This window comes from Apium graveolens, chromosome 11, assembly GCF_009905375.1.
Source record: "Apium graveolens cultivar Ventura chromosome 11, ASM990537v1, whole genome shotgun sequence".
Taxonomy (NCBI): Eukaryota; Viridiplantae; Streptophyta; class Magnoliopsida; order Apiales; family Apiaceae; genus Apium; species Apium graveolens.
In genome coordinates this window covers 140592341-140608317 of record NC_133657.1, presented here as the reverse complement: position 1 = coordinate 140608317, position 15977 = coordinate 140592341, and the positions used below count along the sequence as shown (strand labels likewise).

General features: G+C 32.8%; 2 protein-coding genes across 2 annotated transcripts; both read right to left on the bottom strand.

Moving 5' to 3' along the window:
* Positions 1–6979: 6979 nt before the first annotated feature.
* On the bottom strand, positions 6980–15539 carry LOC141696784 (putative galacturonosyltransferase 6). The gene is made up of 10 exons (XM_074500909.1): positions 15145–15539; positions 15024–15058; positions 14630–14671; positions 14403–14541; positions 14244–14317; positions 11161–11393; positions 10264–10618; positions 9184–9705; positions 7820–8996; positions 6980–7512 (listed from the first exon to the last, which is right to left on the bottom strand). Exons 1-9 carry the CDS (start codon positions 15257–15259, stop codon positions 8724–8726), a joined length of 1788 nt encoding a protein of 595 aa, XP_074357010.1. The 5' UTR covers positions 15260–15539; the 3' UTR covers positions 6980–7512; positions 7820–8723.
* LOC141695954 (photosystem II reaction center W protein, chloroplastic-like) lies at positions 7199–7907 on the bottom strand. The gene is made up of 2 exons (XM_074500155.1): positions 7820–7907; positions 7199–7512 (listed from the first exon to the last, which is right to left on the bottom strand). The coding sequence occupies exons 1-2, from the start codon at positions 7905–7907 to the stop codon at positions 7199–7201; spliced, it is 402 nt and encodes a 133-aa protein (XP_074356256.1).
* Positions 15540–15977: the final 438 nt, after the last annotated feature.

The following is a 15977-nucleotide window of genomic DNA, read 5'->3' as shown; positions in this document are numbered from 1 at the left end:
AGTAACAATTAACGGTTCCGCATATGATGCTCCTGCTTATGATGGTTCCTTGTCCACTATTCCTTCACAGGTTCAGACAGATCTTGTATCTTTAGAACCCCCACTATCATCACATTCTTCACAGTTCTGATGCAGAAAATAGAGAGATCAGAATGCATATATTTTTTGCTTGGCAACAATGGATCTGAGTAATAAACGGAAAGTTTCAAGTCAGAGGAAAATTACATTCTTCTTTGTGAATGAAATGGCAACGCTAGAGGGTTTCAAGCGTTTATTAAAAAAAATATTACAGCAGTGTAAATGTTATTAAACTAACCATATATCTACACACAAAATGAAATTTCCACAGAGCTACTTGAACAGTGACACTGTGTTTACGCTCAACAAAGGTAAGATGTGCAACTCAATTTCTTCAAGAAATTAATAGATAGTTATTATTCTCGGAAACCTGTGTCAAAGGTTTGATGTGTATCTGAATCAAGTTAGTAACTGCTAGAAACAGACAATCGGTTTCAAGTGTAAAATGAAGGACATGGATTTAAATCTATTTCCACTTCATAAAACACTAGTTCTCTAATTATTTCACCCGGTGCTGATCAATACCAATCAACAGCTCCGTTGTTGGATCGAAGCAAAGCCGCTGATCAGTAGCAATCAATAGCTCGGTTATTGACTCAGGACTCTCGGTTGTTGAATCAAGGTAGGAATTTTTTGTCTCTTAATTTCACTGAATTGCTTATAGAATTAGGCGCTAAAATTGGATTTTACAATTGCCTTGAAGACACAGTTATACAACTCGACTGCGGTTGTTTACAGAAATCACTTGAACTGAGTTATTTGTTATTCGACTCTATTATATTTATAATATAAAAATATTAGCAAAAAAAATAACTATAGCGAGTCTATAGACATGATACCATGATACAACTATCTTGATTGTCGAAACTCGAAAGATAGCAAACTTAATAAATTAAAATTAATAGTTTTGTACTTTGAAAACCCAAGTAGTTGCAGCAAAATTTGATTTAGGTATTTTGTTTAATTAAATATGACCCGATCAAATATAGGATTGGGATGTAAGACCATTAAGGGGGTGTTTGTTTCAATAAATCTGGATATAAGGTATGTGATTGGAATGGATAAAACTCATACCATGTGTTTGGTTAAATTATTTTTGTTTTCAAACTCATTCCTGAAACCCATGAGGTATGGGGTTTAGAAACCCATGTGAATAGCTGGTATGAGTTAAATCAAACTTTTGGGTATCGTTTTCATTATTTTCTCTAGTCTTTCTTTTTAACTAAAGTATAATTCTTTTTTTAGCTCTACTTTTAATATTGATGAATATAAAATGTGAATGTATATTTAATTTTTTTAAATACTACGTAAAAATATTTATAAACTCATATTTTAGTAAGAAAAATTATCAAAAATACTAGCTTTTTTTATTTATTTCTTTTAGCAATTTTACTATCTTCTAATTTTTTTGGCAAAAATATAGAATCAACCAAAATCAAGCAGACATACAATTAGTTGAATCAATTTTTTTTGGTTATATTTGAGGTTACATGGAGTGGCATAAATTCGTCGAAAATTGCATCTAATTGAATCAAGTGCATTAAACAGTATTTTCGTAAAAAAATTGGAAAATAGCATTTTTTTTTAATAAAAAAGTATTTTTGCAATTTTTTTAAAAAATTATAGTATATTTGTAAAAATATCTTTAGCCTTAGATGTTTTTCAAAAAAATTATATTTTTAGCCTTACTAATTATGATTGTCAAGTGATCGTGTATAATTTTAGATTTTAATATTAAAATAATTAATTAACAAAAAATAATAATTAAATGTCTTTTAATTCTTGATTCCAATTAGTTTATCAACGAGATATATTCTCATCCTATTTTGAACCAAACAGGTGATATCAAGTATCAAGTTCCAAACCCATACCAGTTTAACCCGATTCCTGATTCCAACCCGATACCACCCAAAGAACCAAACGACCCCTAAAAAGTTTGTTAGAGCATTACAGTTATGGGTGCACATGGGTCGGGTTGGAGACATTTTAGCAACCCGACCCAATTAAATCGGTTTGAAAATTATTAACCCGACTCATAAGAAAAACACAACCCAACCCTACCCCTTGTATGTCGGGTTGGTTCGGTTTGAATTGGGTTGAACGAGTTTTTAAAGTTCAGCAGTTACATTAGGCAAAATCTTAGTTGTTACATTACCAATAGTAAATGAAATTTGTCAAAACAGTGCATGCAAAGTAAATGAATATGGATGTTTATACAATAATTGTTTTAAAAAATTGTTTTACACGTCATTTTTAGCAATAATTGTTTTAAAAAATAATTGAATGAGTGGCAATCTAAGGTCCTAATTTTACTACTCCCTGTCATTTTTAGCAATAATTGTTTTAAAAAATAATTGAATGAGTGGCAATCCAAGGTCCTAATTTTACTACTCCCTCTGTGCCCCAAATACTATACATTGGGGACGGAGCTTAGGCACATATAATACTCCTTTACACTATAGTTTCTTAAATAGTTTTTAAATTTTTTTTTGAATAAAAATTTGTTATTTGAATTTTAATATAAAAAAGTCAAAAAATAAATTATGAAAATATATTTTATATTTATCTTAAAGTGCGTGTCAAATATTAAAAAAAATTATACACAATTGAATGGGACGGGGAGAGTATTTTAATAAAAAATTGCATAATATAAATATATTAAAGAAATAATATTTTTTTTTGAAATAATATTAAAGAAATAATATTTATGCACATTCAGAACACAAATAAAATTTGTTATTTTATAGGATGCCAATTTTTCAGTTCACTCGACACCCAATAATATTCGAGCAACTTAGAGGAGTACTAATAATTATGTCAAACCATCTTACATCACATGATCACCTTATACCACTTGGCATTGAAACCATCATCCCCCATCGGAGATGCTCGCTGACAACCTTGTGAAAAGCAAGTTGAGTTTTAAGTTGCAGTAGTAACTATTTTGATTTGTAGATATATAAACACACGTAAGTCGTAGCGTATGTTGCAATGTATGTACTACATGATAGGCCATTAATAATCAGACCCAATAATAATCAGACCCAAATGAAGTGATACAAAAACCCAGATAGGGAACACCCCAGGCCCAAACCGGGGTGGTCCCTGGAACACGTGACAAATGACAAAAATGTCAACTGTCTCATGTTACCAAAAATGGAACAACTACATCCCAGCCGTCCATAGGTAAGGATTCCAAGACAACCCAGGTGCAAAAAGGACAGTCAGGCCCACAGTCCATCTAAACCATCCAATCACTCAACAACCAAGAATGATCAAGGGTTAGGATGAAGAGGTACAAACCCCAAAAATCCTAAATGTGGGAGCCTATAAAAGGACCCAAGAAAAGGGTTTTAGGGGTTAAGAAATATTTTGGCTGCTACACACCTGTACACACACCACCATACAGATAGTTTGAATATCTCCTTCTTCCCTATTCTTCTTCTTCAAGAAACCTCATTCTTATTCTCACACCGGAGTTGCTGCAGGGACGCAGCCCCTCCTCCGGTTCTATTTTGCAGAGTCCCCTACATAGCAGGTTAACCACACATCATCCGCCACGTGGACAGGGCTCGAGTTTACGTGAGAGAGGAGAAGATCCGGGAAGAAATAGAGTTACCACCACATAATAGAAGATGATTAAAACGAACGATTGTAATGATATAATGCAATCCGTACTCCCACGAACAGATGTATGTATCCTTTACTTGGTAAAAGCCTAACCCCATATATTCTGTCCTTGTCCTTCCTATATATTTCTTTCCGCACCACCGAATATTTACGATACATGAGCTTTAGCTGTTTGTTCTACCACTTTTTTTAAGTAGTTGTATGTACATACAAACAAACTGCGCAGATTTATTATGTTTAGCAGAAGATCGAAAAGTAAGTAAATTCATAATAGGAGGAGGGTCTGCAAAGCTCAGGAAGGATAGCGCCATCAAACCATGTAACCGTATATATATATATATATCTGTGTGTGTATGGGGGGGGGCTTTCATTGTATTAATATAAAAAATCATGGCGATATCCATCCTGAGTTTGGCAGCTTCTTCCTACTCCTTTCTCTGCTAGCTGCGCTTTCCACCAAAAGTTGGATTGGACATTTATTTAATTACCTCACGGTACGCTTTAACTTATGCTGCTTGTTTTTTGTCTATCTTCTATGCCACCATACATACACAATTAATCATCACTACTTTGCCTCTCACCATTCTTCTATTAACGTTTCACATACATACTTACAAATTTGATCATATATTCTCACACGCATAAATTCTTCTTTTTCCGGTTCCTGAATACCTCATCTTCTGTTTCCTAACAACGCTAATTTATCCTCTTCCATCAAGTTTTTAAATTATTCAAAGCCTCGCTAGGCTTGATAACTCAGTCATTACAAATTCAGTGATCGAAACCCCAATTTGTTCCAAAAATTTCCCCATTTATCAATTTCTCGGAACATATATATACACCGCGGGTTTCATTTAATCATCCGCAAAGTTATTAAGCAATTCACTTTACACATCTGTATTTTGAGAACGATTTTGATAACTCGTTTCAGAGGTCCTAACATATACTCGTTTCGAAGTATATGTTATGTCTAAGCTCAAATTCAGCCCAACCTACAAGACACGAAAATATGCATTTGAATAATAAAGAAGAATAAATATGAACACGAAACTAAAGAAGCCGAGAATTCAACTTTACCGAGAAGAACCGGGGAAAAAATCCGGAAAAATGCATTTGAATAACAAAGCAGCACCAATGTGAAATCGAAATTAAAGAAGGCGAGAATACAATTTTATCTTGCGACGCATATAATTTTAAAATTTGTGTAACACAAGATAAGTGAAAAATAGAGAGTTGAATGTTCCATAAAGGGATAATTAATGTCCGGGCCAAGGGGTAGCTGGATCAGGAAAGCTCGTCGCAGCCCACATGTTTATCCCCTTCACTTTGGTCAGAAATTCAGGACATATACATGCAAACTTCAGTATCAATAAATTGTTCTTCCAAAGTATAATCAATATTATTCAAAACAATACTTTTAAACCTCAAAGATGTGTTGTCTAATATCCAATTGCTCCGTAAGGGGTCACGGATGTAATCGAGCCAAGCCGAGGTTAATACTGTTAGACTCAGTTTTAACTTAATTAAAATATTTCGGGTTTCAACTTGAACTCGAGCTCAAGCTCGAAATTTAAATCTCAGCTCATAAAATGTTCGGGTGGCTCGAGTTCAGTTTGAAAACTTGAATTATTTTACTAAATATTAAAAAAACCTGAAATGTAATTAACTCGAGTTCGGCTCAAGTTTAATTCGATAATATATCAAAAATATTAATATTTATAATAAAAATATATTTTTAATAAAAAAATTAAAAATAATAGAAGCTCGATAAGGCTCTCGAAACTTACGAGTCGAGTAATTTGAAGCTCGAGCTCGATAAAAAATTCTAAAAGTTCGAACTCGGCTTGATTATTTTCGAGTCGAACTCAAATTTTTTACAAGCCAATATCGAGTAACTCACGAACCGTTTGGCTCGTTTACACCCGGGGTCACACATGTTAAAAATTTTCCAATTTTCATTCCATGAAAGGGAATCAAAAAATTATTTTACTCTAATAATATTTAGCAAAGACAAAAAAGAAATTTACATCTAATTTATTCGATATCGAATAAAATTAAGTATAAATTCCATATAAAACAATACTTTTAAAATGAGCAATCACTACAGGGAGCAAAACGATTCCCTAACTATGGGCCCGTTTGGGGTTTCTTAAAAAATGTAACTTATAAATTAAAGTTGAAAAGATAAGTTATTTAGGTGTTTGGATAATTTTACGTATAAATCAATTATAAGTTGATAATGTGTTTGGTAAATCAGAACTTATAAGTTTGTAATTTTTTTGTAACAAAATTAAAATATAAATTACAAATTACATAAATTAATAATTTTGATACATGAATTTTTTTAAAAAATAAAGTAAGAATAATGACCCCATAATAAAATTATATAATATATATTATTCATGAAGACAAAAATAAAATTTAAAATTTACTTTAAATATTTTAATATAATATTTTTAATACGTCAATACAAAAATAAAAAAATAATTGTTTACTAATTGAAACAAGAAGGTTAGTTGCGTTGTGCAAAGTGGACAGGGAATATATTTTGTTAGGTAAAGGAAATGATATTAAATTGTTCGGCTGCAAAATAAGAAAATGCAGAATGAGAATGGCTGAATGGGATTGTGGGGTCAACCAACTTTGAGGATAAATGATGGGTTTCATATTTTTGCCAAACAGTACGTCCAAATTAATAATGGGCTTTCGGCCCATATGTGGCAGAAATATGAAGTGCCAAACGGCATTTTCTCTTAACTTAAACTTTTAAGTAAAGAGTCTTTGAATCGGAGTGCTTAAATTTGATTTGATTCCCTATATAAGTATATGTGACAAAATTATAGGTAAGGAGAGGTGACAATATGAGATGATCAACCCTTTGTTGCTTTGCATACATCTCTTGAGAAAGATATTATGGTTATGTGTTTTTTAACTGCCAGACAAATCTATCTATATCTATTATATTAAAGATAAAAATTAAATACCAAATATTAAAATTTTGATTTTTATTTTTTGATCACTCAACAGATCAAATTAAAGAGAAAGATTAGATATAATTTTAAAAATTATTATTCAACTAATATAAGATCGAATCATACAAGCAAAATATTATTAAAATTATAATTTATAATATATAATAATTAAAATGATCGTGTATCACACTAGTTAAATGTTATGCAGAGAACGAGTTATGTGCTCCCAAAGTTATCCACATCACTTATCCCTCTAAGCAAATTATTTTTAAATGCATAACGTTTTTTAAATGACAGCATGCACAGAAAGCAACCATTTCTTCAAATATGTTGCCACCATAGCTGCATTTACTTGCAGAAGCTTGACGAAATATGTATGCGATTAAACTTTTACAAGTACATATTAGCGCATGGAATCTCCCTCACTTCCTTTATAGGTTGGTCATTCAAGTATAGTCAAAAGTGCAATGGGAATTTTAAGTATAGTATACAACAGCTATGTGTCAACCAGCAGGTGTTCACAGGGACAATCCGGAATCATCATCCTCATCAAGGCCAGAGGCGTAGATGAAATAAAGAGACCAAATCAAACCAAACATGCCCAATAGAATCCACCCAAGAAGATTATTACTCAAACCAAAAGGAAGTCCCGTTCCTTCTGTACTTAATCTCTCATCAACTAAAGCCATAGCTGCCGGGCTGCTTGACATGGCTGCACCAGTGGCCACCGCAACTAACGATGCTCCCATCCCCACTTTAGAGTCTATGCTACTGCTACACCTCCCTTCCATTGAACATCTCACTTTTTCCCCTCTTGGCATCACAGGCAACCCTTCAGGTATGTATGACATCAGTATATATGATAACTAGTTTGTATAAGGGACAATAACTTGTGTTTTGATTGAGATTTAGTGCATATATATATATGATAACTCGCATTCTCCTCAAACATGGAAATATGGAATACTCAGTCTTACTTTATAGAACGAAATGAATATGTTAAACTATGTCTATTTTTTGATATATGGTTGAAATTCTTATTTTTTAGCTCTCAAAACCTTACTTCGGAATAGAATGCTATATTGGTTTTGGTTTAGTGTGTTGTTTTCAATGTAACAAGGGAACAGAAGAAATCATACCAACAACAGAGCGCACAGCAGGTACCTTCTGCCCAATGCCCATACTGGTGACCACCATTGCGAAGTTGCAACCTGTAATTGCTGCCATTACTAAGAATCTATGATTTAGATGAAGATCAAAACTTGTGGTATTACAATTACTCTGTTTTCACAAGGCTTTACGAAAAATATCTTACAACAACATTCATTTGGTTGGCTCAACCACACTGCAGCACCACAACTTATTGGATAATGAATAGACAGGCTGGATTAACTTTACATCCACCCAGATGATTTCTTCCACGTCATCCTAAAACTAAAGCCATACTAGCCACAACCTTTATCTCAATTCGCTACAACCAAAGAGCGTTTCCCAGACAATGAAAAAGATTTAAGATACAATAGTAAATCCCCCCAGTTTTTGACCTGGGTAAACTTCCAACGGCAAAAATGAGGTAAACTTCCAATGAACCCGGTCAACAATTTCCAATACTTGACAACTAAAATCACATTGCCAACGGCAACGAAAAAGCTACTAATATGCATGTATGTCCATTAACAAGAATATACTAAATATCAAACCAGGCCAATCTGATTTCGAGAAAAAAAAACTTAGAATCTAATTACTATTATTCTTGCTGCAAAATATCTATCGAGATTAAGTGTAACAAAACAATACCCTGCTCTATCAGGAATTATATACAGAGAATCCAAGAGTACAACCACATCCCACAGAACTATCTTATTCACTATTATTGCTAAACTTGAATTGGCACCTAATGCTGAAGGTTGAAAGAATTGAGAACTGAGAGGGGTCATATGAGTTGAAATTTACATTAAAAAATGTATAGAATCATATAGAAATTTTATGTCAACTCATGTAGTTTGTCAGAGTGATAATCAGACTTCTATGTTGATCTAACTATTATTGAATGTTGCACTGTTGCAAAAATGGTAGGCTATAGTTTATCCGTCTCCTCCAGTAGAGCTTGTATTTCTCAAGTCCAATGTCTAGCCATGGCTTCATGATACCATCATAGTGTATCACTGCAGCCTGATCAATATCAGGCTGCTTGACACCGGATTGATACCCCAACCCCAGAACATGCCATTTACTGTCCAAGGGCACAGTGTTATTGTAGAAGGTGATCCATCCTAAAGGCAAGCTACCAGCTTTCCATAACGGCCTTTGCTTACCCTGAACAGCAAAACATGTCAATAAACTGGCGAGGAATAAAATTGATCTCCAGAACTTATCAAAAGATGCATGGTTTTTAGCAAGCTCAATATTAACTTAAATTTGACCACAAATTTCATAAAAAATGAATGATTTTAAAGGTGATAAATTAATTATTTACAGCATAAAATAAGCTTGTATGCATTACCAGTAGCAGATATTCCTCGTAGTCCCTGGTTAAATTTCTTCTTCTCCATTCTTGCAAATCAAATATATTCATCCCAAATGCCCACGTGCATGCCTCAACATCAAACTTGCTTGCCACAAATGGGTCTGAAAAATTAATAAACATATCCATACTACGAAACGAAGGATTGTCAACTTGACAAGTTTCCACTGCACCATTCGTTTTTCCCATCATCTCAATTTTCCAAAGCTCTGTCAGGTCCCTTTGAACAATCACATCATGGTCAAGGAGCACTATCTTGTTCAGCTTGGGAAACATGTCCGGTAGATAGAACCGAAGGTGGTTCAGTGCAGAATTATATCTTGTGTCAGGAGAATCTTCCTTTTGCTTTGTTATATCAATGTTATTGGACAGCCATTTGAATTTGGCTATGCTCTGGATCTCAATTGTGGCTTTATCAGGAGGATATAACAAGAACCACATTGACATTGCGGGTAAATTGAGAGAATCTGTTACTATATGGAAGATGATCCTCTCCGGTTCCTGCAGGAGTCCAGTTACAATTAAAATCTCACTATGTGCTTCACAAATATACAAAATAATAGCTTGACATTGTGCAACAAAACTATGATTGGTTTAAATATGGACATACTGAGGATTTTCACTTTTCAGTTTCGGCCTATAAATATAAGAAAAAGGTACTGGAATCTATGTATACCTGTGCACTCGAAGATTCTAAAATCTAATGGTTCACCAAAAGTACCAAATCTACACCCTAGCAGTAATTAAGTAATTACACCAAGTGCATACAAGTACTAACCCTCTTTCTCCAACATTAGTGATATATTTCTTTCATAACGTATTCCATCAACAGGGCTGCTGCATATCTATTATAGTTACTACAATTAAGCAAAAAAACATCCTTATTTACAAGTAAGGATTTGACTACAAGTGAGATTATTAGTAAAATACTACTTTAGCGAACAGTAGTTACTCATTTCAATTTTATATAATATTTTTCTATTTATCAGTTCCGTTTGGGCATACTCATGCTATCTTTAGAAACAATAACTGAGTGTAAATTGAAACTTCACTACATACCCGAGCAGCAGCAATGGTTGACTGCACAACCACTGAACAAGCCAATACATTGTCGGAGAAGATAGCAAAATGATATGAATCTGCATCATGCAAGTCCTGGTTGGGAAGCTTTCTTTTCTCAGGTTCAAGTGCAAAGTATTCTGCAGTTAACCGCATAGAGAGACAGTGAAGACCTTTTGGAGTAGTCCTTCCAACAAGCTGAACTAGAAAAGTTGTTTCCTTCTTCCGTGCCAGGACTAGTTCTTCAGCATTGTATGTCATAGCACGGAGCTTTTTGACCATATCATTACAATCAGGGTATACACGATTGGCTTTTGACAAAGTCACCTCCATTAAACTTGACCTCTGCAAAGCCCTGAAGAATTCATTTTACAATCGTATATGAAGCTGATTATTTTTAAACTAAGAAAGACATTGCATTCCTTAATCAATCCATTAAAAATGACAACTAAAGCTAATTCATCTCTCCACTACAGACATAAATGACACAAACACGGAGCATATTCCTCTACATAAATCATTATTATAATCGAGTTTGTTTCCTTTTTTAATGCTAGTTCATCTTTATCCCTATATGACCGAAAATATTTTAAATTTTACAAACCGGCATAATTATATTCAGCACAGGTATCAATGGATACCCAAACATTAAGCAAAGGGTAGAATTTAATTAGTGTTCACAGCATATCATGCATAGAGTATACAACATAACAGGTAAAATACTGAAGGAGAAAAGAACAGATGCTTAAAGCAGAACAAGATGAACAATTAGAAAAATTAAGATTGTATATACGTCGACGAATCTTTCTTCCACGCTTCTTTAAAATGGTTTTACATCTCCAAAGGATAAACATGTCAAATGTAATTATGTAAGATAAAAGAAACTAATGAACTTACCTCTTGGATAAGTTTGAATCTCGTGTGGTATCACTTGCTACACGTTCCAATTCTTTGATTCGCATCTTCAATTCTTTCACCAAATGGGAATTGCTATTTGGCGGTGCAAAATTCAAATATGCTTTGGCCCTAATGACCTGATCTTTTATCTCCTTTACTTTCTGATCTACTGCCCTTCCTAATGGTGGTTGCAGTTCTCGATTTTGTTGATGCACGTCTCCATTAGGTACTTTCTACCCCAAAGAAAACAAGAAAAGTATGGCTATAGCAAAAACAGAATCCAGAAAGTAAAAACAGATAATGGAAAATGAAAATAAGCAGCAGCAAACATCAATCTCTATGCTAGCATAAATTAATCTCTAAAGCAGAACTTGTAGCATAATTAATCTCTAAAGCACATACGATAAGCAATGCAAACCAAATGATTAGGCCACAAACCTAATAGAAACGTCAATATACCTCGTGACTACAACCACTTCTTCCCGTTCCATAAAAGATTTACCATTTCAATCATCCAAGTGGTCCCAGTCCAAATGGGTAGCTAAATTATATGTGTGGTCTACTTAGGAAGTCCAGTTACACAACAAAGAACTGAATAGTCAATAAGTTAAACTATACTTAATGCAGTCTTTCCTGTATCTTTCAGGTCAATTATAAGGTTTGGCACATATTCCTCATCCTACATTCCCACTACTCAGTGAAACGGAATCACGCTCTGTAGGATTTGAACCTACAACATCCAACTACAACTTCTGCAACAACATATATGGAGTCAGGTGGGTCAGTTGCATTTGTTACAGTACTCCATAGGTATCAATCTTTTCACATTATCAGAAATTAAAGTTGTATATCCTTGTTTCAGACCTTGACATTTATTCATAGATTTCCGAAAATATTTAATGCTTTAGGTCCTATCAGGTACTATTTTAGCATATTTACCATCCTTCTTCAGTTTTAATGTATCTCAGGAAGTCTACTTTATCAAGTTGCATAAGTCGAAGTATACATTGTTGTAGAAGTTAACTTTAGCGTATCTCAAGAAGTTTACTTTAGCATTCCACTAGTCAAGGTATTACCAATGAACAACTTGATGTGATTAATAAATATTGACTACTCTAAATCAAAAGACCTGTGCCACATTTAAAAAGAAGAAAAAAGAACTGTAAATGCATCATCATGTTAACATTAAAGAAGCATTTGGAAAAAATAATTTCACTATTAATTCAGTTGCAAATGTTGCTCAGACATGGAGTGATACATATTAATCATTAATATGTATGCTAAATCAGTTAATAATAGTAACTAAAATTTAGCAAAAAAAAATAAAAAATAAAAAATAATAGTAACTAAATCGTTATTATGTCTGCTTAATCTTAATAGTAACTAATATAATGCAATATAAAACTTATTTCAATGTGCCGACTCCCAGAACACAATATTCTATATTTGTAATCAAAATGTTAAGTATACCAGCTCATTACAATATGCCCTGGCTCCAAGAGGCAAGATGTAAGTCAAAACTAAACAAGTCTAGTCTGACTACTTCCCAGCTTTCCTAATTGATCACAACCCAGCCCTAATCAGCCTAGTTGCACCCCTACTTGGGATGTAAAGGTAAATTTTATATATTAACATATGCAATGTAGACTTTTTACATGTATATTGATATTCCGTAGGATGCGTCAATCTTGTATTTGCAAAGGATTCTCCAGTTAAAAAGACAGACATAATATTACATGTTACTAGCCTAAAACCCGTGCGATGCACGGTTGTTTTAAATAATTGTTATATTATTTTTTATATTTTAATATTGTATCAATTATAGTTGTTAAAAGAGTAAGAAATATATTATTTTTTAGCCTGATGTCATTATATCAACTAACGAATTATTTTTTATTTTAAAGTTTTTTAGTGCGGTTCAATAGTCTAATTGTTTTGACAACATCAGTAGCATTTATTGTTTTTTAACCCGAACACCGTCTATATCTACCCAAACACCGTTTTCTACTCGCCTGCTATGTCTAGATATATATATATATATATCTCTTTATTTCAGGGGTTTCATAATTTTTAACGATAATATTATATAATATAATTATGTCAAATTAAAAAATTAATTAATTCACGACAATTAAATAATTTCAGAAAGTAATTGTTTAAGAAACCTAAAATTAAATGATAATTCGTTGGTACTTATAATATCTTTAGAATAAAAGAAAATAATATACACTATTCATTTGGGCTCAATATAGTCGAATTTGCTGCATTGGGTTAAAACAAAACAATAAATATTATTGGCGCGGTGCGATGCAGCGGCTTCCATTAATATTTTTTAAATTTTATTTATTCAACCATATAAAAACTTTAATGTATTTATAAAAATATAAAATAATTATAGATTTATAATCAATAAAATAAAATAATTAGGCCGGAACTGTGTTCGTAGTTTAGGAAAACGATGTAGTTTAAGAGGATGAGGACAATATGTCTAATGGTTTATCGATTTAGTAATTTAGTAGGTGTATAACATCATTATTTTTTAATAATTAAAATAAGGAGATAACGACTGAAATAAATTATAACTCAACATATCTATTATAGTTTAGTATATATTAGTAATTTAGCAGATGTACAACTCCATTTTTTTTAATAGCCCATTTATTTTTATTTTTAATAATAAAACTAAATGAATATATTTGAAGCAAATTGTACTCTGTGCTATTTATTATAGCTTTGATATCGATTTCAATCTGGTTGGCTAGGTAACACAACTCTCCCTGCGCACATTTTTTTTCCTTCGGCCAATTCGAACTCTTCTATTTCAAGTGACATAGAATTCTAAATGGTGTAAAATAGACTTGGCTGCTCGTAGACGTTTTAGGCATGATGTATTAAAAAAGATAATCAAATTAAGGGTAATAAGTAATTTCATCAAGTACCGACCGACCGACTACCAAACTTTTAATGTTTCGTCTATTATAATATAGTATAGATGACAACTAAATATCTCTTTTCCTTTTTCTGAAGTATGAGACGCGAGTTATTTACTGAATATGATGTTCATGATGGGATGAGCGTCTTACCTTTCCCTCAGATGCGGACAATGAATTCTTTGTTTCAGTTTGCCGACTGTTTTCTTCTGCCTCATGCTTGGTTCCTGAATTATTAGAATAAAATAGTGTCAGGAACAGTAAATACAAAGATATTAATTAATCAGCATAATCACATCCAACAGCACAAACCATTCTTCTCAGACAGGGTAACAATGCCTCCACTGTATCTACGTTCTTCATTCTTTACTTCCTTACCAAAAGAACCAGCACTAACATCTTCATCTTTGTACACTAATGAAGGTGGTTCATTTACATCGGTATCATCCCCCTAAACAACAATATACCACATTCCTTAGTGGAAAAAATAAAGGTACATCTTGGTTTACAACAAACAAACACTAACGAACTTTATATACCTGATCTGATGATCTGAGATTGAGAATATCTTTTCTGTACTTCTGAACAAAATTTAAAAAACACCATCAACAATCATTCCCAATCACAAATTACTACCTACACTCGCTAATATTAATAAACGAAATCCAATCTACTTCACCACCTACGGTTCCAAAATCATAAGACACTTTTTTCCATCACATCTACGAACTCTCTTGTGCACATTCTCAATTCAACACATCCTTTTACAAAATCACGAAAGTAAACTCTACTATTATACAAAAGTACACATTTTTTATCCTAATTCATAGAATAACCGACAAACGCGTAAACAATAACAGTTACAATATATAACAAACATAGAAATAATTACATATACATAAAGACGGAAAAGATGAGAAAGGAGGATCATACAATAGTGGACAAATCTTCAATATTCGATCTTGATCCTGCACACACAAACACACACACAATCATCTGAAACAATTCAATACAATAAAAACATATAAATACATTAAAATAAACATAAATTAACCTTCAGAAGTGAGATTAATAAGCCTTTGAGAGAGAACGAAGATAGGAATAACAACGGATACAGCAAGGAGCGAGAGGATGAATCTCCGCGCACCGCATCGACGAAATCGCTTCATCGATTATATGTGTCTACTTATGTTATACAATAATTTGATCATTTAGGGAAAAATTGTATTGTATTTGTGTGTATATGAATTGGGGATGCAACTAGGGTTTTTCACGCGGTTATACTTGTTTATGTATGTGTATTGTTCAGGAATATAGTTGCCTTGTTTCTGTTGGAGAGAGAGAGAGGGAGAGAGATTTTGTTTGTATTGCTGAGAGAGAGAGAGAGAGAGATTTTGTTTGTTTGTATTGCTGAGAGAGAGAGAGGGGGGATGGAAAAGGAAGAAAGCGGTGATCAAGGGAAGTGCCATGTTCGTGACTGTATATGCCTTTAATTGCCTTTCTGTATATTTTACATTTCCCTTTTTTAATATTTTTATATTGTTTGTTTCCTTAATATAAAGGTTCAGAAGATTTGAAATTGACGAGAATTTCGAGAAATTTATATTATCAAATATTCCAAATTTAATGACACCCCTGCACCGATATGTATAAATATATTGTTGACATTCTTTTCTAAAAGATCAGGAAATTTGGAAACTTCACTTTTTAATCACAAACGGGGGAATCATGTTTATTTTTTGGATAAAACATAAATCTTTAAAGAGTGGTAATTATGTCTACGACTGTGCCAATTTTACGTAGAAGAATGTTCATGATCCATAGTAACAAGAGCAAAATAGTTAAAAATTTGTTTGATAAAATTTAAAAATTATTTTTGGGAAAAGT

Bases quoted from the DNA above. Each gene is read 5' to 3' on its own strand.
- LOC141695954 (XM_074500155.1), bottom strand. From the start codon at position 7,907: ATGGCAGCAATTACAGGTTGCAACTTCGCAATGGTGGTCACCAGTATG. The intron at 7,513-7,819 runs GTATGATTTCTT...ACATACCTGAAG, and splicing joins TGCTGTGCGCTCTGTTGTTG to GGTTGCCTGTGATGCCAAGA.
- LOC141696784 (XM_074500909.1), bottom strand. From the start codon at position 15,259: ATGAAGCGATTTCGTCGATGCGGTGCGCGGAGATTCATCCTCTCGCTC. The intron at 14,672-15,023 runs GTATGATCCTCC...AATTTTGTTCAG, and splicing joins TTGAAGATTTGTCCACTATT to AAGTACAGAAAAGATATTCT. The intron at 11,394-14,243 runs GTAAGACGCTCA...TCTTTGGGGTAG, and splicing joins TGTCCGCATCTGAGGGAAAG to AAAGTACCTAATGGAGACGT.